General features: G+C 52.2%; 3 protein-coding genes across 4 annotated transcripts in view; 1 reads left to right on the forward strand and 2 right to left on the reverse strand.

Moving 5' to 3' along the window:
• The window catches only part of LOC133360786 (charged multivesicular body protein 1B1), a 406,386-nt gene that overhangs the window by 102,905 nt on the left and 278,592 nt on the right, over positions 1 to 24,889 (reverse strand). The gene's annotated exons all lie outside the window — the stretch shown is intronic.
• Positions 3,803 to 16,210, reverse strand: MRPL19 (mitochondrial ribosomal protein L19). Its single transcript, XM_061579635.1, has 6 exons — positions 16,110 to 16,210; positions 12,791 to 12,974; positions 6,902 to 7,020; positions 6,012 to 6,146; positions 5,432 to 5,625; positions 3,803 to 5,070 (listed from the first exon to the last, which is right to left on the reverse strand). Exons 1-6 carry the CDS (start codon positions 16,141 to 16,143, stop codon positions 4,720 to 4,722), a joined length of 1,017 nt encoding a protein of 338 aa, XP_061435619.1. The 5' UTR covers positions 16,144 to 16,210; the 3' UTR covers positions 3,803 to 4,719.
• LOC133360796 (ataxin-8-like) lies at positions 22,713 to 23,096 on the forward strand (the record flags this gene model as incomplete). Its single annotated transcript, XM_061579673.1, has 1 exon — positions 22,713 to 23,096. A coding segment is annotated over one exon (366 nt), but the record flags the coding sequence as incomplete, so codon positions are not given.

Below are 24,889 nucleotides of genomic sequence, written 5' to 3' on the forward strand. Positions count from 1 at the left end.
AGGGGCCACGTACCACCACGTGACCTGTACCCCTCCCTGGCGGAGTACAATGGCGAGATGACGGTTTCCTATACCTCGGAGTACTGCTAGGTGACACCCCGACAGTTGAAAAAAACTGGGTCGAACTAATCGTCAAGCTTGAAATCAAATTAAAAGCGTGGGAACACCTCCTCGCACAGCTGTCCTTTAAAGGCAGAACACTCATCGCCAACAACCTTGCAGCCTCCGTCTTGTGGCACAGGGTGAAAGCCCTCCCCCCCCCCCCCAAAGTGGCTGATAGCCAAGGCAAACAAAGCGCTTACCTCCTTTGTCTGGGCGGGCATGCATTGGCTGAAGCCCGGCGTACTCCACCTACCACGACACGAAGGAGGGCAAGGCTTGATAGACGTGGCCAGCTCGAGTCATGTGTTTCCGGCTTCAAGCGGTGAAAACAATACTTTACAACCCAGAAGAGACACCAGTGAAGGCGCTAGCCCTCGCTCTGCTTAGGCGCGCGGGGGACAAATGGGGTACGCAAAAGAGTTATTCCTCATGGACCTCAGCCTAGTCGACAACAGCGGTTTGCCGCCGTATTACCGGAACTTGGGTGAAGCATGGCGAAGTCTGGAGTGGGGCAGGAAAAACCCCTATTGCGGCATGACCGCTTTTCAAAAAGAACCCCTGTTCTTCAACGATCTCTTCGGGGACTTAAAACATGATAAAACGATGGCCCTTCGATTCATCCAAGCCGGCATAAGGACAGTGAGCGACCTGTTGGAAAACTGCAATGACCACCGAAGGTGGAAGAACGCGGCGAAATAAGCCAAGCGGTAAGTCTCCGCACAATACTGGCCGGAGAGAGAATACTACGCGTAGTACTAAAAACGGTGAAACACTTGCAGCTGCAGACACACGTACCAGAAGGCACCGACCCGGCTCACCCCCCCCCCCTCCTGCCTTCCCAAAGCTACACGCTGTCTGTGTCCAGGTCCCAGGGCGGAGCGACACAGGAAGGCTGCTCAAGCTCGAAGATTGCGGGAACATGGCCCTAAAAACCGCCTCCAGAGCAGCAATCTATGGTGTTTGCGTGAAGACTCTACATCGCCGTGCCCAAAATGGAAAGACTGTTTCTCTCCACTGGTAGATGTCACCCCCCAGTGGAAAGAGTTCTACAGAGCCCCAGTAGCTAAAAGGACCGGAGACCTCCAGTGCAGACTGGCCCACTGGGCGCTGCCTTCGGCAGCGTGGGTCCAAAAGATCGACCCAGAAACGTCCACGTCGTGCGCCTTCTGCGACCAAAGAGAGGACCTCGAGCATCAATATGCAAAGTGCCAAAGATTAACACCCCTCTTCATGATGCTGGGGAAAATCTTTAGCAAGTTGAATGTCCCTTTCTTCACAAGCAGCCTGGTGTGCGGAGTGCCTCGCAGGCTGGACCAGCGCCACGTTCTGGCAAACTTTGTTCTGGCACAGGCCAAGATGGCTATATATAAAACGCAAAAAAAGAAGCTGCAAAACGAAGCAACTGCAAACGTGGCCTGCTGGCAGCCAGACTTAAATTGGCACATGAATACCACACCCAAGTGGGAGGTGAGCACACCACGTTCCAAGAGAAGTGGGGAGCCGGTCAGGCTCTCTGCCTCAGTGAACACGGAGGCTTAGTACTCAAAATCTGATGGCCCCCCAGCCGCGACAAGCCGCGCATGCAGCGCGGAACCCAGAGGCGCGATGGGAGCCCCCCGCCTGCGCGAACGGCCGGCGGTTTCTCGAGCGCGCGCGGCGGCGCGTGATGCCCACAACGCGGCGCGCCATCGGGCGCGTAGGACACGGACGACACGGCGCGAGCCGCAATCCTCACCGCCGGAAGGCGACAAAAATGGAGCAGCGTGGTGCGCACTGCGCTGCCAGCAGCATGGCGCGCCACCCGACGTGTGATACACGGACGACACGGCGCGAGCCGCAACCAGCGCCGCCAGAAGGAGGAAAATGGAACAGCGTGGTGCGCACAGCGCTCCAGGCAGCGCGATGCAAAGGCAACCCCGACGCCTGAAGAAGGAGGCAGCGCATGCACGCACGCACGCACGCACCCGTGACAGCTCGGCGTGTCCGACGACGCGATGTGACGCGGCGCGCGCCCTTGATCTACACCGCGAAGGAAGGCGAGTGTGTGGGCGACGAGAGGCGGCCCGGGCGCGAAAGGCCAATAAAGGCGCAGCATGAGCAGCGCCCCAGCGGCCCAAGAGGGTGACTCGCACGCGTAAACGCACGGCACCGGCGGTACGACGCACAGCGCAGCGCTTGGGCACGATGACACGTGCGGTACCAAGGCGCGCGAGCGATGGCGGTTTGGCGACACGGTGCGCGTGAGCAATGGAAGCGCGCGCAGGGTCAAGGGTTTTTTTCTCTCGCTTTTCCCTCGTGGTTCCCCTTTGTTGTCCATTGTGGCGTTCTTTTCGGTGGTTCCAGCCGAACATGATGGAAATGTGACGGTTGGCGACCAAGACACCCGAAACGCAAAACAGCTGTGGCACAATTGTTGCCACGGCAATAAAAGCGCTTTAAAAGTCAAAAGTCTCTCTCTCTCTTGCTCTCTCTCTCTCTTGCTCTCTCTCTCTCCCTCGCTCTCTCCCTCGCTCTCTCTCTCGCTCTCCCTCTCTCGCTCCCCCTCTCTCGCTCTTTCCTCCCCGTGGCTGCATGGATTTTTCTCCAGCTCCTTCGGGGGTTTTCCCTTCACATTTAGATTCCACGACGCCACGGCGGTCGTAAATCACCGCATCTCCGCAAGAGCAAATTTTTGTTATTACGCACTCCATCACGGATGCGCATCGACCACACGTTGCAGTAAGGCTCTCTGCGTCCCTCGCAGAACTGGCTCAGACTATGGGATGGATCGCGAACACGCTGGCAGCGTGTTCCCCCACGTGGGGGCCGGAGACCCCAACACGCACTCGCCGGAGACCTCAACATGCACTCGCCGGAGACCCCAACACGCACTCGCCGGAGACCCCAACACGCACTCGCCGGAGACCTCAACACGCACTCGCCGGAGACCCCAACACGCACTCGCCGGAGACCCCAACACGCACTCGCCGGAGACCCCAACACGCACTCGCCGGAGACCCCAACACGCACTCGCCGGAGACCCCAAGACGGACTCGCCGGAGACCCCAAGACGGACTCGCCGGAGACCCCAACACGGACTCGCCGGAGACCCCAACACACGCTCGCCGGAGACCCCAACACGCGCTCGCCGGAGACCCCAACACGCACTCGCCGGAGACCCCAACACGCACTCGCCGGAGACCCCAACACGCACTCGCCAGAGACCCCAACACGCGCTCGCCGGAGACCCCAACACGCGCTCGCCGGAGACCCCAACACGCGCTCGCCGGAGACCCCAACACGCGCTCGCCGGAGACCCCAACACGCGCTCGCCGGAGACCCCAAAACGGACTCGCCGGAGACCCCAACACGCACTCGCCGGAGACCCCAACACGCACTCGCCGGAGACCCCAACACGGACTCGCCGGAGACCCCAACACGGACTCGCCGGAGACCCCAACACGGACTCGCCGGAGACCCCAACACGCGCTCGCCGGAGACCCCAACACGCGCTCGCCGGAGACCCCAACACGCGCTCGCCAGAGACCCCAACACACGCTCGCCGGAGACCCCAACACGCGCTCGCCGGAGACCCCAACACGCGCTCGCCGGAGACCCCAACACGCGCTCGCTGGAGACCCCAACACGCGCTCGCCGGAGACCCCAACACGCACTCGCTGGAGACCTGCGGGGATCGTAGCCGTGAAACGGGACGAGAAGCTTCACTCGCCGATGTCATTTTACTTTCATTGCGGCGGAGCATTTCGCAGGGCGTCGATCGGCATCGTCCGCACAGACACTCGAGAACGACAGAAACCTCACGCGCCGAGTCGGAAATCAGACGCGTTCGCAGCCACGTCGGAGGATGCCTCATAAATCGAGTTTCTGTGTCGTGAGAGGGTAATGAGTGAGTGAGTGGTGAGTGAGTGGTGAGTGAGTGGTGAGTGAGGGAGTGGGAAGTGAATGGGTAGTGAGTGAGTGAATTACGAAGTGAGTGAGGTAATGAGTGAGTGGCTGGTGAGTGAGTGGGTAGTGAGTACTGTGTGTGCGCGTGCAAATGTGCATGTCAACGCGTGTGTCACCGCGTGAGTCACCACGTGTCAGAGATCGCAATCGGGTACCCGATACCCGTACCCTACCCGATACCCGGCTACCCGTACCCGGCTGGATACGGGTACCCGTATGCGACCCTGGTGCGGCCGGGTACGGGTAGGGTACGGGTAAGGAATCAAAACCCGTTTGCAACCTCTGCCGCGTGCGTCACCGCGTGTGTCACTCCGTGTGTCACTCTGTGTGTGTCACCGCGTGTGTCACTTCGTGTGTCACCGCGTGTGTCACTCCGTGTGTCACTGTGTGTGTCACCGCGTGTGTCACTCCGTGTGTGTCACCGTGTGTGTCACTTCGTGTGTCACCACGTGTGTCACTCCGTGTGTCACTGTGTGTGTCACCGCGTGTGTCACTCCGTGTGTCACTCTGTGTGTCACTCCGTGTGTCACTCCATGTGTCACCGCGTGTGTCACTCCGTGTGTCACTCTGTATGTGTCACCGCGTGTGTCACTCCGTGTGTCACTGTGTGTCACTCCGTGTGTCACCGCGTGTGTCACTCCGTGTGTCACCGCGTGTCACCGCGTGTGTGCGTCACTCCACGCGAGAGCCCCTCCCAGCGTCCCCCTCCCCTCTCCGCCGCTCTCCCACCGCTGCCCCCGCCGCCATCTTGGCGCGAATCTTGGCGACGTCGGTGCGTGCCGCCTCCTCCCTCAGGGCCTGGGAGTGGCGGGCAGCCTTCAGGTCCATCGTCACCCACGGCCGCTCACCACTCCGCTCACCACGCCGCTCACCACGCCGCTCACCACGCTGCTCACCACGCCGCTCACCGCCGTGCTCACGGCCGGCGGTGCGGAGAGCGGTGGGGGGGGCGGGGAGGGAGGCCCCCCGGAGCTCCGAGCCCCAACGTCGAGACCACGGACGGGGGAGCATCTCCACCACGGTCTAGACGGGGACACGGGGAGAGAGACACGTGGGGAAAGAGAGACGGGGTGAGACACACGTGGGGTGAGACACGGGGAGAGACACACGTGGGGAAAGAGAGACGGGGTGAGACACACGTGGGGTGAGACACGGGGAGAGACACACGTGGGGAGAGAGACACGGGGTGAGAGACACGGGGAGAGAGACACGGGGGGTGAGAGAGAGAGACACGGGGGGTGAGAGAGAGACAGAGAGAGACACGGGGGGTGAGAGCGAGAGAGACATAGGGGGTGAGAGAGAGACAGAGAGAGACACGGGGGGGGGGTGAGAGAGACACGGGGGGGGAGGGTGAGCGAGCGAAAGAGTGAGGAGGTTTCCGCACCGTGTTCAGGGGGACTTCCTTGCCGCTGGGCGTCTGTGGGGGGGCCGCCCCCTCTCCCGCAGAGTCCGGGAAGCAGCTGTAGCTGGGGAGAGCGTCGCGCAAGTAGCTCAGATCGTCGTCCAAACGTTGTTCCAGGCGCAGGACCTCGATCAGGTGCACGCGCGGATTGTACAGCTCCACCACCAACTCCACGCCTGCAACGACAATAACCACCGCTCCTAAACTACCGCACAACCACCGCACAACCACAAAAACTACCACCAAATCACAACATCCACTACAACTACCACTTAACCACAACTACCATTCAACCAAAACAACTACCACTCAATCACAACAACTACCACTCAATTACCACAACTACCTCACTGTCCCTGTGTCCCCGTATCTCTGTCCCCGTGTCCCTGCTGTGTCCGCGTGTCTGTGTCCCACCCTGTGTCCCCATGTCCCACCCTGTCCCCGTGTCTGTGTCCCCGTGTTTGTGTGTCCCCGTGTCCGTGTCCCCGTGTTTGTGTGTCCCCGTGTCTCTGTGTCTCCGTATCCCACCCTGTCCCCGTGTCTCTGTGTCTCCGTGTCCCACCCTGTCCTTCGATGACGTTCCGCAGCGTGGCCGTGGCTCCCAGGCCACTCCCGGAGCGTTTGAGACAAATCCCCACGAAGCGCCGGACACGCCCGGGAGACAGCGCGTCAGACAACGTCACCGCAAGCACGCTGCCTGCACAGGGACAGAGACACAGGGACACGGGGACAGAGACACGGGGACAGAGACACGGGGACAGAGACACGGGGACACGGGGAGAGAGACACGGAGAGAGAGACCCACACACACATGCACGTATTAACCGCTAAACACATCCATCACTCGTGGTGTGTGTGCATGCGTGAGTCTGTGTCTGGTTCGAATCATCTGGGCTGGCCCTGCCTACGATCCATCCCGGGATTAACCTGCAGACTGCCTCACAGTGTGAGGAGCTGACAGACCCTTGCTAGATCTGGGATACAGTCCCATCCATCATCGAATCTCTCTCTCTCAGTGTCTCACCACAATAGAAATCGGGGAGAGCCAGGAATTGTCTCCGTATCTCTCTCTGTCTCTGTGTCTCCGTGTCTCTCTCTGTCTCTGTGTCTCTGTATCTTTCTCGCTGTCTCTGTGTCTCTCTGTCTCCATGTCTCTGTGTGTCTCTCTCTATCTCCCTGTCTCTCTGTCTCCGTGTCTCTGTGTGTCTCTCTCTCTCTGTCTCCCTGTCTCTCTCTCTGTCTCTGTGTGTGTCTCTCTCTGTCTCTGTGTCTCTGTGTGTCTCCGTGTCTCACCGGGATAGAAGTCGGGGATAGCCAGAACGCGTCTACCTGTCTCCGTGTCTCTCTCTGTCTCTGTGTTTCCATGTTTCTGTGGTTCTCTCTCTGTCTCCGTGTCTCTGTGTCTCCATGTCTTTCTCCCTGTCTCTCTGTCTCCGTGTCTCCCTGTCTCACCGGGATAGAAGTCGGGGATAGCCAGGACGCGTCTGCGTGTCTCCATGTCTATGCGCTGGAGGTGGAACAGCAGGGGGTTTGTTCGGCTCGGAGGACGGATGAACTCGGGGCTGACTCTCCTGGGAGACACGGGGAGAGAGCGAGAGACAAACAGGGAGACAGAGAGACACAAAGAGAAAGAGAGAGACAGGGAGACAAGCAGAGAGAGAGAGACAGGGAGAGAGACACGGAGAGAGATGTTTAAGCAAGCTGCCGAAACTGGTCCAGAGTGCGTGTGTGTGTCATTGTGTGTGTCTGTGTGGGGAGCGGTGGTGTAGCAGTTGTCCGGCAAAACAACCCCCTACCTCCTCGTGGTGCCGGACGGGCAACGCTGTCATGGGCAGTGCTGTGGGAGGAGGGCCAATTCCGTTTGACCTTTCCCCTCGTGGTGTCTGTGACCACCACAGCGGCCATAAGGGGGCTCTGGACGGGTGCGAGGGGCTGGTAACCCCTCCACCTTCAATTAATTACCGCTAAACCACGACGGTAAATTTTTATTAATAAGCTTGTGCCGGAGGCCCGGGGGGACAGGCGTCTATGACGTCTCCTGGCCAAACCCCATTTGGCGGAGTCAGGAGATTGAATCTTCACCCTTGGGGCTCCTCCAGAAACAATAAAAAATCACTACGGATGGCCACGTGGAATGTTCGAACGCTCACTGCGGAGGAGAGGCTGCCACTCCTCTGTCGGGAGCTGGACCGGTAACGCCTGGATCTCTGTAATATTCAGGAGGTCCGGTGGACCGGCTCTGGCTCCTGCCACCATGAGGAGTGGACAGTCCTATACTCGGGGCAGGAGACTGCCAAACAACAGAGAGTGTCTCTTCTTCTGAACAAAAGAATGAAGGGGGTGTGGGAGCGTGGCGGTAAAGTGTGGGAAGCTGTAAGCCCCAGGCTACTTTGGGCTCGCCTTCCCATCAACCAGAGGCGAGGAATGGTGGTCGTGGTTACTTATGCCCCCACTGAAGACGAACATCAGTGGAGGGATGCAGGCAAGGCCGATGAGTCAGATGCCTTCTATGACCTCCTGTCACAGGTGCTGGCTAAAGTGGCCCCTCGGGATAGAGTCATCTTGTTGGGTGACTTCAATGCCCGAGTTGGTCACGATGCTGGCACCTGGTCTGGAGTGATTGGAAGGCATGGGTCAGATCAGCTCAATAACAACGGCAGGAGGCTGCTAGATTTTTGTGCAGCCCATGGGCTTGTAATTACCAACATGCTGTTCCGGCATTAGCGTATCCACACAAGCAAGAATATCTGCTGGACTACATAGTGACAGAACAGCGGATGCGAGCCCATGTCCTTGACACCAGGACCTAACGTGGAGCTGATCTGCCCACTGACCATCGACTTGTCATCTGTAAGATGCGCCTGCCATTCTTCCACTCCAGTGGTGGGTGTACACCCAGGACCCCATTCAAACCCTTAGTGGCATGGTCTCAGCTGACGAAAGTTGCAAGCGAGAATTTAATCATCGCTTGCGGCTGGGGTTGGCATCGTCCCCCACTCCTCCTGATGTCGAGGGTAAATGGGCGAGGTTTAGGACTGTGGCTCATGCAGCTGCAATGGCTGCTTTGGGTACATGGTCCAGACCCCCCCAGAGACCCTGGCTGACAGAGGAGGTGTTCAAGCTGGCTGAGAAAAAGTGTCAGGCCCACTCTCATCAGCTACAGCATCCCACGTCGGAGAATGAGGAGGCTTACCGCAGCCTTTGCTCGGAAGTTCGGAGAGCCGTGAGGTGCTGCAAGGATGGGTGGTGGTCGCGGGTTGCTGAGGAGATGGAGTCGCTGTTTAATTCCATCAAAAAAGTAACCTGCAGCGCCACATCTATTACCATCATTAGGGGAAAGAACGGTGATCCAATCTCCGACCCCCAGGAACAGGTTTGCAGATTTGTTGAGCATTTCCGTGAGGTATTGGGGAAGGGGACATCCCTCGACATGGAAAACATCGTGGGACAAAGTGGGGATGACCCTGCCGAGGCTGCGGTGCCTCAAATATTGGAAGAGGTCACCCCCTGTGAGTGGCTGGCTGAGGTGCCATCTGTTGAGGAAGTACTGAAGGCGATCCAGAGTCTGAGACCAGGAAAGGCACTGGGCAGAGATGATCTCCCAAGCGAAATGCTGAGGGAGGGTGGCGTTGGTGCAGACTGCCCTACATGACATCATAACAAGTCTGGACCACTGGATGGGTTCCGCAGGACTGGAAGGATGCCCTGGTGGTTCCCCTCTTTAAGAAGGGGGACCGCACAAACTGTAACAACTACAGGGGCATCTCACTCCTCAGTGTACCGGGAAAGGTCCTGGCAAGGATTATTCAACATCGCCTTGCTAGGCACACTGAGGAGAGGCTTGCGGAGCCCCAATGCAGTTTCAGGAAAGGGCAGTCCTGCACAGATGCCATATTTTCTGTCCGTCTGCTACAGCAGAGGTGTAGGGAATTCCAACAAGACTTACATCTCTGCTTTATTGACCTGGTCAAGGCCTATGATACCATCAGTAGGCCTGGGCTCTGGGTAGTTCTCCGTGCTTTCGGAGTCCCTGACCCTCTGCTCACGATCATTAAGGACCTTCATGATGGTGAAAGGGCCCGGGTAAAGCTACGTGGTCGGGAGTCAGAGCCATTCCCTGTTCACCTTGGGATGCGACAGGGATGTCCTCTGACCTAAACAATGTTTACCATCATCTTTGACCACGTAGTTCGAGAAGCTTTCCATCCAGTATAGATACAGTGGGAGGCTGATCGATGCCCAGGTACGGTCAAGGGATGGCTCCCTATGGTCAACTATGTTACGTATGCGGATGCTCTGGTGATTGCTGCCCACTCTGAGGAATTTGAGACTTTGCTGCTGAACCTGTAGCATGCTATTAAGAGGTGGGGCCTTACGATCTAAATGGGTGGAACATGGGCTGGAAAAAGAGATGGACTGACGTGGCACAGGAGGATGTGGAGCTGAGTGGACTTGCCGATGACAGCGGACTCAAGATCAGCCTCTCTGGAGGAGGGTCATGAAGGATGTTACAGGGACAGTTTGAGGCAGTCGCCCTCCAGTAACAACGGAGGGCGGAGGAGCGACGCTCACAACAACGAGCAGAGTGCCGGGCAGCTAAAACACAGCAAGTGGGCACAGTAGGGGGGATAGATGGTGCATTTTCCAGTCGTCGCAGTCAGTCGGCCCATGGCACATGCTGGGTCTGCCCCGTGACCTCCTGGTCATGTGAAGAGCCTTTAACACTTCACGTGGCCTTAAAGTGCACTTGGCCTGGCATAGGCGTTGTGGTGACGTCACCGCCACTAAGTGGTTATCAACAGCTGTTGATATGTGTAGCCATTTATGTGTGTGTGGGTATGTGTCTCTATGTCTGTGTGCATCTGTATCTGCCTGTATATCTCTGTCTCTGTCCCCACGCCTCTGTGTGTGTATGGGGTCTGTGTCTTTCTGTGTGTCTTGTCTCCTGGGCGTCTCTGTTCTTGGTCCCTACATCGGTGTGTGTGTGTATGTCCCTATGTCTGTGTGTGTGTCTCTACATCTTTATTTGTGTGCATCACGTCTCTATGGCGTCTCTGTTCTGATCTGGCTCCCTATCTCTGTGGATGTGGGTATCCCCGTGTGTACCTCGGTCTCTCTACATATCTGTGTGCGTGCCTCTGTCATGTGTGCATGTCTCTGTCTGTGTGTGTCTCTGTGTATATATATGTGTGTCTCTGCATATATATATGTGTGTGTCTCTGTCTGTGTGTGTCTCTGTATCTATATCTGTGTGTCTGTGTGTGTCTCTGTATATATATGTGTGTGTCTCTGTGTATATATGTGTGTGTCTGTGTGTTTCTGTATGTATATATGTGTGTGTCTCTGTATCTATATGTGTGTGTCTCTGTATCTGTGTGTCTCTGTATATATACAGTGAGGGAAAAAAGTATTTGATCCCCTGCTGAATTTGTACGTTTGCCCACTGACGAAGAAATGAGTGCTCCTAATCTCAGCTTGTTACCTGTATAAAAGACACCTGTTCACAGAAGCAATCAATAAATCAGATTCCAATCTCTCCACCATGGCCAAGACCAAAGAGCTCTCCAAGGATGTCAGGGACAATATTGTAGACCTACACAAGGCTGGAATGGGCTACAAGACCATCGCCAAGCAGCTTGGTGAGAAGGTGACAACAGTTGGTGCGATTATTCGCAAATGGAAGAAACACAAAAGAACTGTCAATCTCCCTCTGCCAGGGGCTCCATGTAAGATCTCACCTCGTGGAGTTGCAATGATCATGAGAACGGTGAGGAATCAGCCCAGAACTACACGGGAGGATCTTGTCAATGATCTCAAGGCAGCTGGGACCATAGTCACCAAGAAAACAGTTCGTAACACACTACGCCGTGAAGGACTGAAATCCTGCAGCGCCACAAAGTCCCCCTGCTCAAGAAAGCACATATACATGCCCGTCTGAAGTTTGCCAATGAACATCTGAATGATTCAGAGGACAACTGGGTGAAAGTGTTGTGGTCAGATGAGACCAAAATGGAGCTCCTTGGCATCAACTCAACTCGCCGTGTTTGGAGGAGGAGGAATGCTGCCTATGACCCCAAGAGCACCATCTCCACCGTCAAACATGAAGGTGGAAACATTATGCTTTGGGGGTGTTTTTCTGCTAAGGGGACAGGACAACTTCATCGCATCAAAGGGACGATGGACGGGGCCATGTACTGTCACATCTTGGGTGAGAACCTCCTTCCCTCAGCCAGGGCCTTGAAAATGGGTCGTGGATGGGTATTCCAGCATGACAATGACCCAAAACACACGGCCAGGGCAACAAAGGAGCGGCTCAAGAAGAAGCACATTAAGGTCCTGGAGTGGCCTAGCCAGTCTCCAGACCTTAATCCCATACAAAATCTGTGGAGGGAGCTGAAGGTTCGAGTTGCCAAACGTCAGCCTCTAAACCTTAATGACTTGGAGAAGATCTGCAAAGAGGAGTGGGACAAAATCCCTCCTGAGATGTGTGCAAACCTGGTGGCCAACTACAAGAAGCGTCTGACCTCTGTGATTGCCAACAAAGGTTTTGCCACCAAGTACTAAGTCATGTTTTGCAGAGGGGTCAAATACTTATTTCCCTCATTAAAATGCAAATCTATTTATAACATTTTTGACATGCGTTTTTCTGGGTTTTGTTGTTGTTATTCTGTCTCTCACTGCTCAAGTAAACCTACCATTAAAATTATAGACTGATAATTTCTTTGTCAGTGGGCAAACGTACAAAATCAGCAGGGGATCAAATACTTTTTTCCCTCACTGTATGTCTGTGTGTGTCTCTGTATCTATACTCTTAGTTCTTTTGGTAAAGTCACGTAGGTAAAAAATGAAATAAAAATTAATAAAAATAAAACAATAAAAATCACGACGTCTTCAGGTGTTGCCTCCGAAACGTCGTGATTTTTATTGTTTTATTTTTACTAATTTTAATTTCATTTTTTACCAACGTGACTTTACCGAAAGAACTAAGAGTATGAATCCTTGCAGTCACGAAAGCTTCAAATCTAGAATTCTCTGTATCTATATCTGTGTGTCTGTGTGTGTCTCTGTATCTATATCTGTGTGTGTCTCTGTATCTATATCTGTGTGTCTGTGTGTGTCTCTGTATCTATATCTGTGTGTCTGTGTGTGTCTCTGTATCTATATCTGTGTGTGTGTGTCTCTGTATCTATATCTGTGTGTCTGTGTGTGTCTCTGTATCTATATCTGTGTGTCTGTGTGTGTCTCTGTATCTATATCTGTGTGTCTGTGTGTGTCTCTGTATCTATATCTGTGTGTCTGTGTGTCTCTGTGTATATATATGTCTATCTGTGTGTGTCTCACGTCTCCTCGGCGTCTCTGCTCTGCTCTGGGTCGACGAGCACCGGCCTGCGTGGAGCCTGGAACCCGCCTGGCTCCGCCACCGCCGCTTCAGCAGGGACACCCCCCACGGCCCCGTCCACAGGGCCCCCCCCCACGGCGGCCGCACGCACGCGCCCAGACGCGGTGGTGAAGGCTCGCAGCGAGCCTGAGAGACACAGGGAGGAGACACAGAGTCTGAGACACAGTGAGACACAGTGAGTCTGAGAGACAGTGAGACGCAGTGAGTCTGAGACACAGTGAGACACAGAGAGACACAGTGAGCCTGAGAGACACAGGGAGGAGACACGGTGAGTCTGAGACACAGTGAGACGCAGTGAGCCTGAGAGACACAGGGAGGAGACACAGAGTCTGAGACACAGAGAGTCTGAGACACAGTGAGACAGACACAGTGAGACACATAGAGTCTGAGACACAGAGAGTCTGAGACACAGAGAGACACAGTGAGACACAGTGAGACACAGTGAGACACAGAGTCTGAGACACAGTGAGACACAGTGAGACAGAGAGACAGAGAGTCTGAGACACAGACACAGTGAGTCTGAGAAACAGTGAGACACAGTGAGACACAGTGAGACACAGAGAGACACAGGGAGACACAGAGAGTCTGAGACACAGTGAGACACAGTGAGTCTGAGAAACAGTGAGACACAGTGAGACACAGAGAGTCTGAGACACAGTGAGACACAGTGAGACACAGTGAGACAGAGAGTCTGAGACACAGTGAGCCTGAGACACAGTGAGACACAGAGAGTCTGAGACACAGTGAGACACAGTGAGACACAGTGAGACAGTGAGTCTGAGACACAGAGAGTCTGAGACACAGAGAATCTGAGATACAGTGAGACACAGTGAGACTGTGAGTCTGAGACACAGGGAGGAGATACGGTGAGCCTGAGGGACACAGGGAGGAGACACAGAGTCTCAGACACAGGGAGACACAGTCTCAGACGCAGGGAGACACAGAGTCTCAGACACAGGGAGACACAGCGAGTCTCAGACACAGTGAGACGCAGGGAGACACAGAGTCTCAGACACAGTGAGACACAGGGAGACACAGAGAGTCTGAGACACAGTGAGACACAGGGAGACACAGAGAGTCTGAGACACAGTGAGACACAGAGAGTCTGAGACACAGTGAGACACAGAGAGTCTGAGACACAGTGAGACACAGTGAGACAGAGAGTCTGAGACACAGTGAGCCTGAGACACAGTGAGACACAGCGAGTCTGAGACAGGGAGACGCAGAGACACAGGGAGACGCAGAGACAGTGAGATACAGTGAGACAGAGAGTCTGAGACACAGAGAGACACAGCGAGTCTGAGACACAGTGAGACACAGCGAGTCTGAGACACAGAGAGACACAGCGAGTCTGAGACACAGAGAGACACAGAGAGTCTGAGACACAGTGAGACACAGTTTGTCTGAGACAGAGAGACACAGTGAGACACAGTGAGACAGAGAGTCTGAGACAGAGAGACACAGTGAGACACAGTGAGACAGAGAGTCTGAGACAGAGAGACACAGAGAGACACAGTGAGACACAGTGAGTCTGAGACACAGTGAGACACAGAGAGTCTGAGACAGAGAGACACAGTGAGACACAGTGAGACACAGTGAGACACAGTGAGTCTGAGACACAGTGAGACACAGAGAGTCTGAGACAGAGAGACACAGTGAGACACAGTGAGACACAGTGAGACACAGTGAGTCTGAGACACAGTGAGACACAGTGAGTCTGAGACACAGTGAGACACAGAGAGTCTGAGACAGAGAGACACAGTGAGACACAGTGAGACACAGTGAGACACAGTGAGTCTGAGACACAGTGAGACACAGAGAGTCTGAGACAGAGAGACACAGTGAGACACAGTGAGACACAGTGAGACACAGTGAGTCTGAGACACAGTGAGACACAGTGAGTCTGAGACACAGTGAGACACAGAGAGTCTGAGACAGAGAGACACAGTGAGACACAGTGAGACACAGTGAGTCTGAGACACAGTGAGACACAGAGAGTCTGAGACACAGAGAGACACAGAGTCTGAGACACAGAAAGACACAGCGAGTCTGAGACACAGTGAGACACAGCGAGTCTGAGACACAGAGAGACACAGCGAGTCTGAGACACAGAGAGACACAGAGAGTCTGAGACACAGTGAGACACAGTTTGTCTGAGACAGAGAGACACAGTGAGACACAGTGAGACAGAGAGTCTGAGACAGAGAGACACAGTGAGACACAGTGAGACAGAGAGTCTGAGACAGAGAGACACAGAGAGACACAGTGAGACACAGTGAGTCTGAGACACAGTGAGACACAGAGAGTCTGAGACAGAGAGACACAGTGAGACACAGTGAGACACAGTGGGACACAGTGAGTCTGAGACACAGTGAGACACAGAGAGTCTGAGACAGAGAGACACAGTGAGACACAGTGAGACACAGTGAGACACAGTGAGTCTGAGACACAGTGAGACACAGTGAGTCTGAGACACAGTGAGACACAGAGAGTCTGAGACAGAGAGACACAGTGAGACACAGTGAGACACAGTGAGTCTGAGACACAGTGAGACACAGAGAGTCTGAGACAGAGAGACACAGTGAGACACAGTGAGACACAGTGAGACACAGTGAGTCTGAGACACAGTGAGACACAGTGAGTCTGAGACACAGTGAGACACAGAGAGTCTGAGACAGAGAGACACAGTGAGACACAGTGAGACACAGTGAGACACAGTGAGTCTGAGACACAGTGAGACACAGAGAGTCTGAGACAGAGAGACACAGTGAGACACAGTGAGACACAGTGAGTCTGAGACACAGAGTCTGAGACACAGAGAGACACAGCGAGTCTGAGACACAGTGAGACACAGAGTCTGAGACACAGAGAGACACAGCGAGTCTGAGACAGAGAGACACAGTGAGACACAGTGAGACACAGTGAGTCTGAGACACAGAGTCTGAGACACAGAGAGACACAGCGAGTCTGAGACACAGTGAGACACAGAGTCTGAGACACAGAGAGACACAGCGAGTCTGAGACAGGGAGACGCAGAGACACAAAAACAAAGACCCCCCCCCCCCGCATTGAGAATCAGCGCCGATTAACTTCGTGAAGGCTTCTGACACGTGACGGGCGGTCCCACACAGCAGCGGCAGATACACAACAACAACAAATAGCGCCGATGAGAGGCGGCAAACAAGGAGTGGGGGTGGAGTGGGCAGCCCCCGCTCCCGGCCGCCTTTGTCTTTCCACCCCCCCCTCCCCATCGCCACTGACCGCATCTCGCCGCGTGGAGAACGCGGGCAGCCATCGCTCCGTGACCTTTGTGTGACCCCAAGCCTCCACCACTTCCGGGAGAAGGGAAGAAGGGGCGGGGCTTGTATGACGGTGGGCGGGGCTTGTGTGGCGGTGGGCGGGGCTTGTATGACGGTGGGCGGGGCTTGTATGGAGGTGGGCGGGGCTTGTATGACGGTGGGCGGGGCTTGTATGACGGTGGGCGGGGCTTGTGTGACGGTGGGCGGGGCTTATATGACGGTGGGCGGGGCTTGTATGGCGCTGCTGCTCTGCTGTAGTACACACAGCTGCGGCTGCTTCGTGTATGACTCCTGCAACTGCAGTTGGGTCGGCTGCAGCTGCTACAGCAGCTACAACAACAACAACAGCAGCTACAACAACAACAACAGCAGCTGCAGCAACAGCAGCAGCTGCAGCAGCAACAGCAGCAGCTGCAGCAACAGCAGCAGCAGCAACAACAACAGCAGCAGCAGCTGCAGCAACAATAGCAGCTGCAGCAACAACAGCAGCAGCAGCTGCAGCAACAACAGCAGCTGCTGCAGCAGCAACAACAGCAGCAGCTACAACAACAACAACAGCAGCTGCAACAACAGCAGCAGCAGCTGCAGCAACACCAGCAGCTGCAGCAACAACAGCAGCAGCTGCAGCAACAACAGCAGCAGCTGCAGCAACAACAGCAGCAGCTGCAGCAGCAACAGCAGCAGCAGCTGCAGCAACAACAGCAGCTGCAGCAACAACAGCTGCAGCAACAGCAGCAGCTGCAGCAGCAACAGCTGCAGCAACAACAGCAGCAACAGCAGCAGCAGCTGCAGAAACAACAGCAGCTGCAGCAACAACAGCTGCAGCAACAGCAGCAGCTGCAGCAGCAACAGCAGCAGCTGCAGCAACACCAGCAGCTGCAGCAACAACAGCAGCAGCTGCAGCAACAACAGCAGCAGCTGCAGCAACAACAACAGCAGCAGCTGCAGCAACAGCAGCAGCAGCTGCAGAAACAACAGCAGCTGCAGCAACAACAGCTGCAGCAACAGCAGCAGCTGCAGCAACAACAGCAGCAGCTGCAGCAACAACAGCAGCTGCAGCAACAACAGCAGCGGCAGCAGCAGCAACAGCAGCAGCTGCAGCAGCAACAGCAGCAGCTGCAGCAACAACAGCAGTAGCTGCAGCAGCAACAGCAGCAGCTGCAGCAGCAACAGCAGCAGCTGCAGCAACAGCAACAACAGCAGCAGCTGCAGCAACAACAGCAGCAGCTGCAGCAACAACAGCAGCTGCAGCAGCAGCAGCTGCAGCAACAGCAGCAGCTGCAGCAACAACAGCAGCTGCAGCAACAACAGCAGCAGCTGCAGCAACAACAGCAGCAGCTGCAGCAACAGCAGCAGCTGCAGCAACAACAGCAGCAGCAGCAACAACAGCAGCAGCTGCAGCAACAACAGCAGCAGCTGCAGCAACAACAGCAGCAGCTGCAGCAACAACAGCAGCAGCTGCAGCAACAACAGCAGCAGCTGCAGCAACAACAGCAGCAGCTGCAGCAACAACAGCAGCAGCTGCAACAACAACAGCAGCAGCAGCTGCAGCAACAACAGCAGCTGCAGCAACAACAGCAGCAGCTGCAACAACAACAGCTGCAGCAGCTGCAGCAACAACAGCAGCAGCTGCAGCAACAACAGCAGCTGCAGCAACAACAGCAGCAGCTGCAACAACAACAGCAGCTGCAACAACAACAGCAGCAAGATGGCGGCGGCGTGTGCGGCCACGTGTGCGTTGTGCTGCATGGGTGTGGGCTGTGCGTGAGAGTGGGTGAGGGTGAGCTGCGTGTGAGTGAGCTGTGTGTGTGTTTAAATTTAGTGTTTTAAAGATGTCAATTCACCTGCTGTGTATCTTACTACTGTCCCTCCCGGCCATATCTAGTGCCACACTCAACTCTACAAATGGCTACCCGCGTTACTTCGCGTCAATACTTATTGCTAAATTTGCAACTACACCTGCTAATGAAACAACTTATAGACACTTCTACACTCCATCATTATATCCTTTTAAACCCTATCTTTGTCCCATTACTTCACCAGCACTCCTTCCAAACTTCATTCTGCTCTTAAAAATAACACCATCTGCGAGCTGCTGCTATTCGTCCAAGGTTCGTCGCTCTTCATCCTTTCACAGAAAATACCTGTGCAAACTATTAATTCTACTTTTCTTATTTCTGGGTGGTATTGAGCTTCATCCTGGACCAAATGTAAAGAACTCATATAATTCTGTAGATTTTTCTGGCAGAAAAGGTGTTGGTGTTCTACATGTCAACATCAGAGGGCTTTTGATTAAATTAAGTCAACTAAAACTAGAAGTAGCAAATCTTGACCCGGACATATTTTGCCTAACAGAAACATTTCTCACTCCTGCCGTCAATGACTTGCAGATTACGATTGACAACTACAATCTTTTCCGGCTTGACCGAGGATCTAAAGGAGGTGGAATTGCCATCTATGTTCGTAATACTATTGCATGTTCACCAGCTCACTCCTTGTTTAAAAAATGTTGCTTTGAAGGTCTGGCTCTCAGAATAACTCTCCCTAATAATCAACACATATTGGTAGTGTGCTGCTATAGACCGCCTAGTGGGAAGGATGTTGAAGCTGCATCTGCACTGAGAGAGCTTCTTGGGGGCCTCCCTAAAGGTGAAATAGTTTTAGTGGGTGATCTAAATTGGAATTGGCTAAACCCGCCGGCCGTGGCCACAAATTTTGCAGATGAATTTAACCTGTTTCAATTAATAAATGTCCCCACAAGACCCAACCTAAAAAATCCGGGACAGTCATCTCTGCTTGACGTCCTATTGACAAATGCCCCTCACAATTTCGCACTGACTGGTGTTCTAGGTAATAACCTTAGTGATCACTCCTTCATTTTTGGGGTGAGATCATCAGCCAGACCCAAAGCCCCCCCTAAATTGGTTGAGAAGCACTCCATGAGACACTTCAGCACTCAGGCATTTACTAATGATGTGCTTCACTCGGATATTGACAAGGTCTGTGATATTCCAAACCTGACTACGGCTTGGGAGACCTTCAGGTACACGTTTCTCCAAATTCTTAACAAACATGCTCCGTTGGTTAAATTTAAAACTAAAGGCAACCGTCCACCATGGTTTGATCCTGTGATTACAAAGCTCATGAAAACTAGGGACAAGGCTTGGGCATGTGCTCAGAAAAGTAATTTGGTCAATGACTGGCTAGAATACAGGATTTTAAGGAATAGATGCGTCAAAAAAATACGGCATGCAAAAAATAACTACTTCTCTTCCACTCTCCTTGAATCTCATGGAAATGCCAGGATTTTCTGGAAAACAATCAAATGTATCGAAAAGGCATCCAAAACAGATCATCTGCCCGTTCAGCTTAACCGAAATGGGGAATATTTTTCAGATCCCCAAAAAATAGTTGACAATTTTAACCTTCATTTTTCTGAAGCTGGTACCCTATTTGATAATGTATTGGGAGTCACCCCTGCTCATGCAAATTCCTACACTCCTGTCCAAACATTAAGCGAATTTAGTTTTCAGCCAATCCACGAAAGTAATGTTCTGAAACAACTGTCCTACCTCAAAGGGTCCTCCTCTACCGGAGCAGATAGTATTCCCGTCTTTGCTCTACTAACTGTTGGTCATCTAATATACAAACCTATAGCCCATATTTTCAACCTGTCCATCAAAGAAGCATCAGTTCCTCTAGAATGGAAACATTCCTATGTTCGTCCACTTCACAAAGGGGGCCCTAAAGATGATCCAAATAACTACCGACCTATCTCAATTTTGTCCCCGTTGATGAAAATTTTTGAAAAATTATTGACCTGCCAAATTAGCAGTTTCCTGTCCGCCAACAATCTATTACATCTAAAACAATCTGGGTTCCGAAAAAAATACAGCACCACATCTGCTGCATTAGACTCTCTGAATCACATTTACAGTAGCCTTGATAATAAGCAGTACTGCGCCTGTCTTTTTCTTGACTTGTCCAAAGCTTTTGATACAGTAGACAACAACATCCTGCTTAGTCAAATAAGTTGCCTCGGTTTTTCCGAAAACACAGTAAAATGGTTAAAAAATTACCTCTTTTCTCGCACCCAAACTGTATTCACAGATGGTTGGAGGTCAAACAGTGTTAAGATAACAAAAGGGGTTCCACAGGGTTCCATTCTCGGCCCCCTCTTGTTCTCTCTTTATGTAAATGACTTGGGCACTGAACTGGATTATTCCAGGGTAAATCTTTTTGCAGATGACACGGTACTAATTACTGCTGGCCGCTCTCCGGATGACGTGATTGCTAAGCTCCAGAGTGATTTCAACAAACTACAACATCAGCTAGTTGCTCTTAAACTAGTCCTAAATCCTGCCAAAACCAAGGTGCTATGCTTCTCACCAGGACTAAAGCGGGAAGTTATTTTTCCCCAATTACATACCTTAAATAATGATCAAATAGAGCAAGTCAAGATCTATAAGTATCTTGGGGTCATCCTGGATTCAAAACTGAATTTTGAAGATCACATTGATTATATTGGGAAAAAGACAAAAATTAAAATTGGTTTTCTATATCGACACAAGCACTGCTTCCCTCCTATGTTCCGTTTGGAATTGATTAAAGCTACCGTACTGCCTCTACTTGATTACTGTGACATTGTGTATAAATCAGCCCCAAGTACTGTACTGAAGAAGCTTGACTCAATGTATCACTCGGCCTTAAGATTTGCATTGAACTGCCCATATAGGACTCACCACTGTGATCTCTACATTGGGTCAAACTTAACATCTCTGAATGTTCGACGGCTTGTGCACCAGATCTTATTTATTCATGATGTACTTGCAAAAAAATCTGCAGATTACCTGCTGGATCTCGTCTCTGTTTCAAAGAACAAATTTGACCTAAGGTCTACACTCATTTACCAGCTTAATATTCCCTATTGCCGTACATATACTGGAGGAAGGGCCTTTGCTATTGATGCCCCCAGGGTCTGGAATGCTGTTGCAAATAAATTGAAACTTGAGTCACTACCTATGAGATCTTCACTCAAAACTGCTTTAGAGGAGTTGTACACCCCTAGCTGCCAGTGCTATTCAGTGACCTAAAATAAAATGTTTCGCTCCGGATGATCGCTACAAAGTATGACCTGTGTTTTGATTTAGTGTGCTGATCTTAAAGGTGCATTGAAAAATTACAATACTCCGATTGATGCTCCTGCTGTTGTGGAGTGACTCATGCAGCCAGCTATGGCTGCAGGGTTTTGGTAGTACATGTTGTTTATGCCATTTATTGTGAAAATTCCGTCAGTTCCTATGATTGCTTTTTCATTGCCTTCATGGCTTTATTTTGGTGATTTCGAAAAGTGTATTGGTTTAGCCATGTTTGTGTTGTTGTAGTACAGAGTTAGACTGATGGCCTTAATCTAAGTTGTCTTGTGGTTGTTGTTGTTGTTTGACTTGCATCCCACTGGCATTTTTGCACACAGCGTTGGTGTACGGTGTTTTTTCTGCAATATTTTTGCTGTCTTTTCTTGGATTTTCTGTTTGCACTTAGTCACATATTCACTTTAAGATGTTTTTTTGTTCATGTTTTTGTTTTTTGTTTGTTGTGGTTGCACCCGATTCAAGAGCTGAATGGCTCACAGGGCTATACCTAATAAATGAACTTGAACTTGAACTTGTATGACGGTGGGCGGGGCTTGTATGGCGGTGGGCGGGGCCTGGCGGGCACGAGGCGCCACACGGGATGAGTGAGTTGATGATGGCCGGCAGATGCACCGCCTCGATGTTGGATTCACGACGCCCGGCCGCCTTTGTCTCCCCAGTGGCGATGTTCACACACCGCAGCAGTTACTCGTTTGAGGCTGAGTCGACCTAGGGGAGACCCAGGAGCGGTTAAAATAATCGTCACCGGTGGTGGCCATGAGCGGGAATCGAACTCGCGGCGTCGGGTTCGTAGCGCAGCGCGCTACCCGCTACACCACCACTCCCCACACACACACAGTGCGCTAACCACTGCACCACCACTCCCCACACACACACAGTGCGCTAACCACTGCACCACCACTCCCCACACACACACAGCGCGCTAACCACTGCACCACCACTCCCCACACACACACAGTGCGCTAACCACTGCACCACCACTCCCCACACACACACACAGTGCGCTAACCACTGCACCACCACTCCCCACACACACACAGTGCGCTAACCACTGCACCACCACTCCCCACACACACACAGCGCGCTACCCGCTACACTAACAACAGCAGCTGCAGCAGCAACAGCAGCAGCTGCAGCTGCAGAAACAACAGCAGCAGCTGCAGCAACAACAGCAGCTGCAGCAACAGCAGCAGCTGCAGCAACAACAGCAGCAGCTGCAGCAACAACAGCAGCAGCTGCAGCAACAACAGCAGCAGCTGCAGCAGCAACAGCAGCAGCTGCAGCAACAGCAGCAGCTTCTGCAGCAACAACAGCAGCAGCTGCAGCAACAACAGCAGCAGCTGCAGCAACAACAGCAGCAGCTGCAGCAGCAGCAGCAGCAACAGCAGCAGCTGCAGCAACAACAGCAGCAGCTGCAGCAACAACAGCAGCAGCTGCAGCAACAACAGCAGCAGCTGCAGCAACAACAGCAGCAGCTGCAGCAACAACAGCAGCAGCTGCAGCAACAACAGCAGCTGCAGCAACAACAGCAGCAGCTGCAGCAGCAACAGCAGCAGCTGCAACAACAACAGCAGCAGCAGCTGCAGCAACAACAGCAGCTGCAACAACAACAGCAGCTGCAACAACAACAGCAGCTGCAACAACAACAGCAGCAAGATGGCGGCGGCGTGTGCGGCCACGTGTGCGTTGTGCTGCATGGGTGTGGGCTGTGCGTGAGAGTGGGTGAGGGTGAGCTGCGTGTGAGTGAGCTGTGTGTGTGTTTAAATTTAGTGTTTTAAAGATGTCAATTCACCTGCTGTGTATCTTACTACTGTCCCTCCCGGCCATATCTAGTGCCACACTCAACTCTACAAATGGCTACCCGCGTTACTTTGCGTCAATACTTATTGCTAAATTTGCAACTACACCTGCTAATGAAACAACTTATAGACACTTCTACACTCCATCATTATATCCTTTTAAACCCTATCTTTGTCCCATTACTTCACCAGCACTCCTTCCAAACTTCATTCTGCTCTTAAAAATAACACCATCTGCGAGCTGCTGCTATTCGTCCAAGGTTCGTCGCTCTTCATCCTTTCACAGAAAATACCTGTGCAAACTATTAATTCTACTTTTCTTATTTCTGGGTGGTATTGAGCTTCATCCTGGACCAAATGTAAAGAACTCATATAATTCTGTAGATTTTTCTGGCAGAAAAGGTGTTGGTGTTCTACATGTCAACATCAGAGGGCTTTTGATTAAATTAAGTCAACTAAAACTAGAAGTAGCAAATCTTGACCCGGACATATTTTGCCTAACAGAAACATTTCTCACTCCTGCCGTCAATGACTTGCAGATTACGATTGACAACTACAATCTTTTCCGGCTTGACCGAGGATCTAAAGGAGGTGGAATTGCCATCTATGTTCGTAATACTATTGCATGTTCACCAGCTCACTCCTTGTTTAAAAAATGTTGCTTTGAAGGTCTGGCTCTCAGAATAACTCTCCCTAATAATCAACACATATTGGTAGTGTGCTGCTATAGACCGCCTAGTGGGAAGGATGTTGAAGCTGCATCTGCACTGAGAGAGCTTCTTGGGGGCCTCCCTAAAGGTGAAATAGTTTTAGTGGGTGATCTAAATTGGAATTGGCTAAACCCGCCGGCCGTGGCCACAAATTTTGCAGATGAATTTAACCTGTTTCAATTAATAAATGTCCCCACAAGACCCAACCTAAAAAATCCGGGACAGTCATCTCTGCTTGACGTCCTATTGACAAATGCCCCTCACAATTTCGCACTGACTGGTGTTCTAGGTAATAACCTTAGTGATCACTCCTTCATTTTTGGGGTGAGATCATCAGCCAGACCCAAAGCCCCCCCTAAATTGGTTGAGAAGCACTCCATGAGACACTTCAGCACTCAGGCATTTACTAATGATGTGCTTCACTCGGATATTGACAAGGTCTGTGATATTCCAAACCTGACTACGGCTTGGGAGACCTTCAGGTACACGTTTCTCCAAATTCTTAACAAACATGCTCCGTTGGTTAAATTTAAAACTAAAGGCAACCGTCCACCATGGTTTGATCCTGTGACTACAAAGCTCATGAAAACTAGGGACAAGGCTTGGGCATGTGCTCAGAAAAGTAATTTGGTCAATGACTGGCTAGAATACAGGATTTTAAGGAATAGATGCGTCAAAAAAATACGGCATGCAAAAAATAACTACTTCTCTTCCACTCTCCTTGAATCTCATGGAAATGCCAGGATTTTCTGGAAAACAATCAAATGTATCGAAAAGGCATCCAAAACAGATCATCTGCCCGTTCAGCTTAACCGAAATGGGGAATATTTTTCAGATCCCCAAAAAATAGTTGACAATTTTAACCTTCATTTTTCTGAAGCTGGTACCCTATTTGATAATGTATTGGGAGTCACCCCTGCTCATGCAAATTCCTACACTCCTGTCCAAACATTAAGCGAATTTAGTTTTCAGCCAATCCACGAAAGTAATGTTCTGAAACAACTGTCCTACCTCAAAGGGTCCTCCTCTACCGGAGCAGATAGTATTCCCGTCTTTGCTCTACTAACTGTTGGTCACCTA

The sequence above is a fragment of the Lethenteron reissneri genome, chromosome 69 (genome assembly GCF_015708825.2).
Source record: "Lethenteron reissneri isolate LAM-NWPU_2019-01 chromosome 69, ASM1570882v1, whole genome shotgun sequence".
Lineage (NCBI taxonomy): Eukaryota > Metazoa > Chordata > Hyperoartia > Petromyzontiformes > Petromyzontidae > Lethenteron > Lethenteron reissneri.

What these genes read in the sequence shown, in the direction of transcription:
- MRPL19 (XM_061579635.1), bottom strand. Translation starts at nt 16,143, where the DNA reads ATGGCTGCCCGCGTTCTCCACGCGGCGAGATGCG. An exon ending in TCTCCACGCGGCGAGATGCG is followed by an intron (nt 12,975 to 16,109) that starts GTCAGTGGCGAT and finishes TGTGTCTCTCAG; the next exon opens with GCTCGCTGCGAGCCTTCACC. An exon ending in AGCAGAGACGCCGAGGAGAC is followed by an intron (nt 7,021 to 12,790) that starts GTGAGACACACA and finishes CGTGTCTCCCAG; the next exon opens with GAGAGTCAGCCCCGAGTTCA.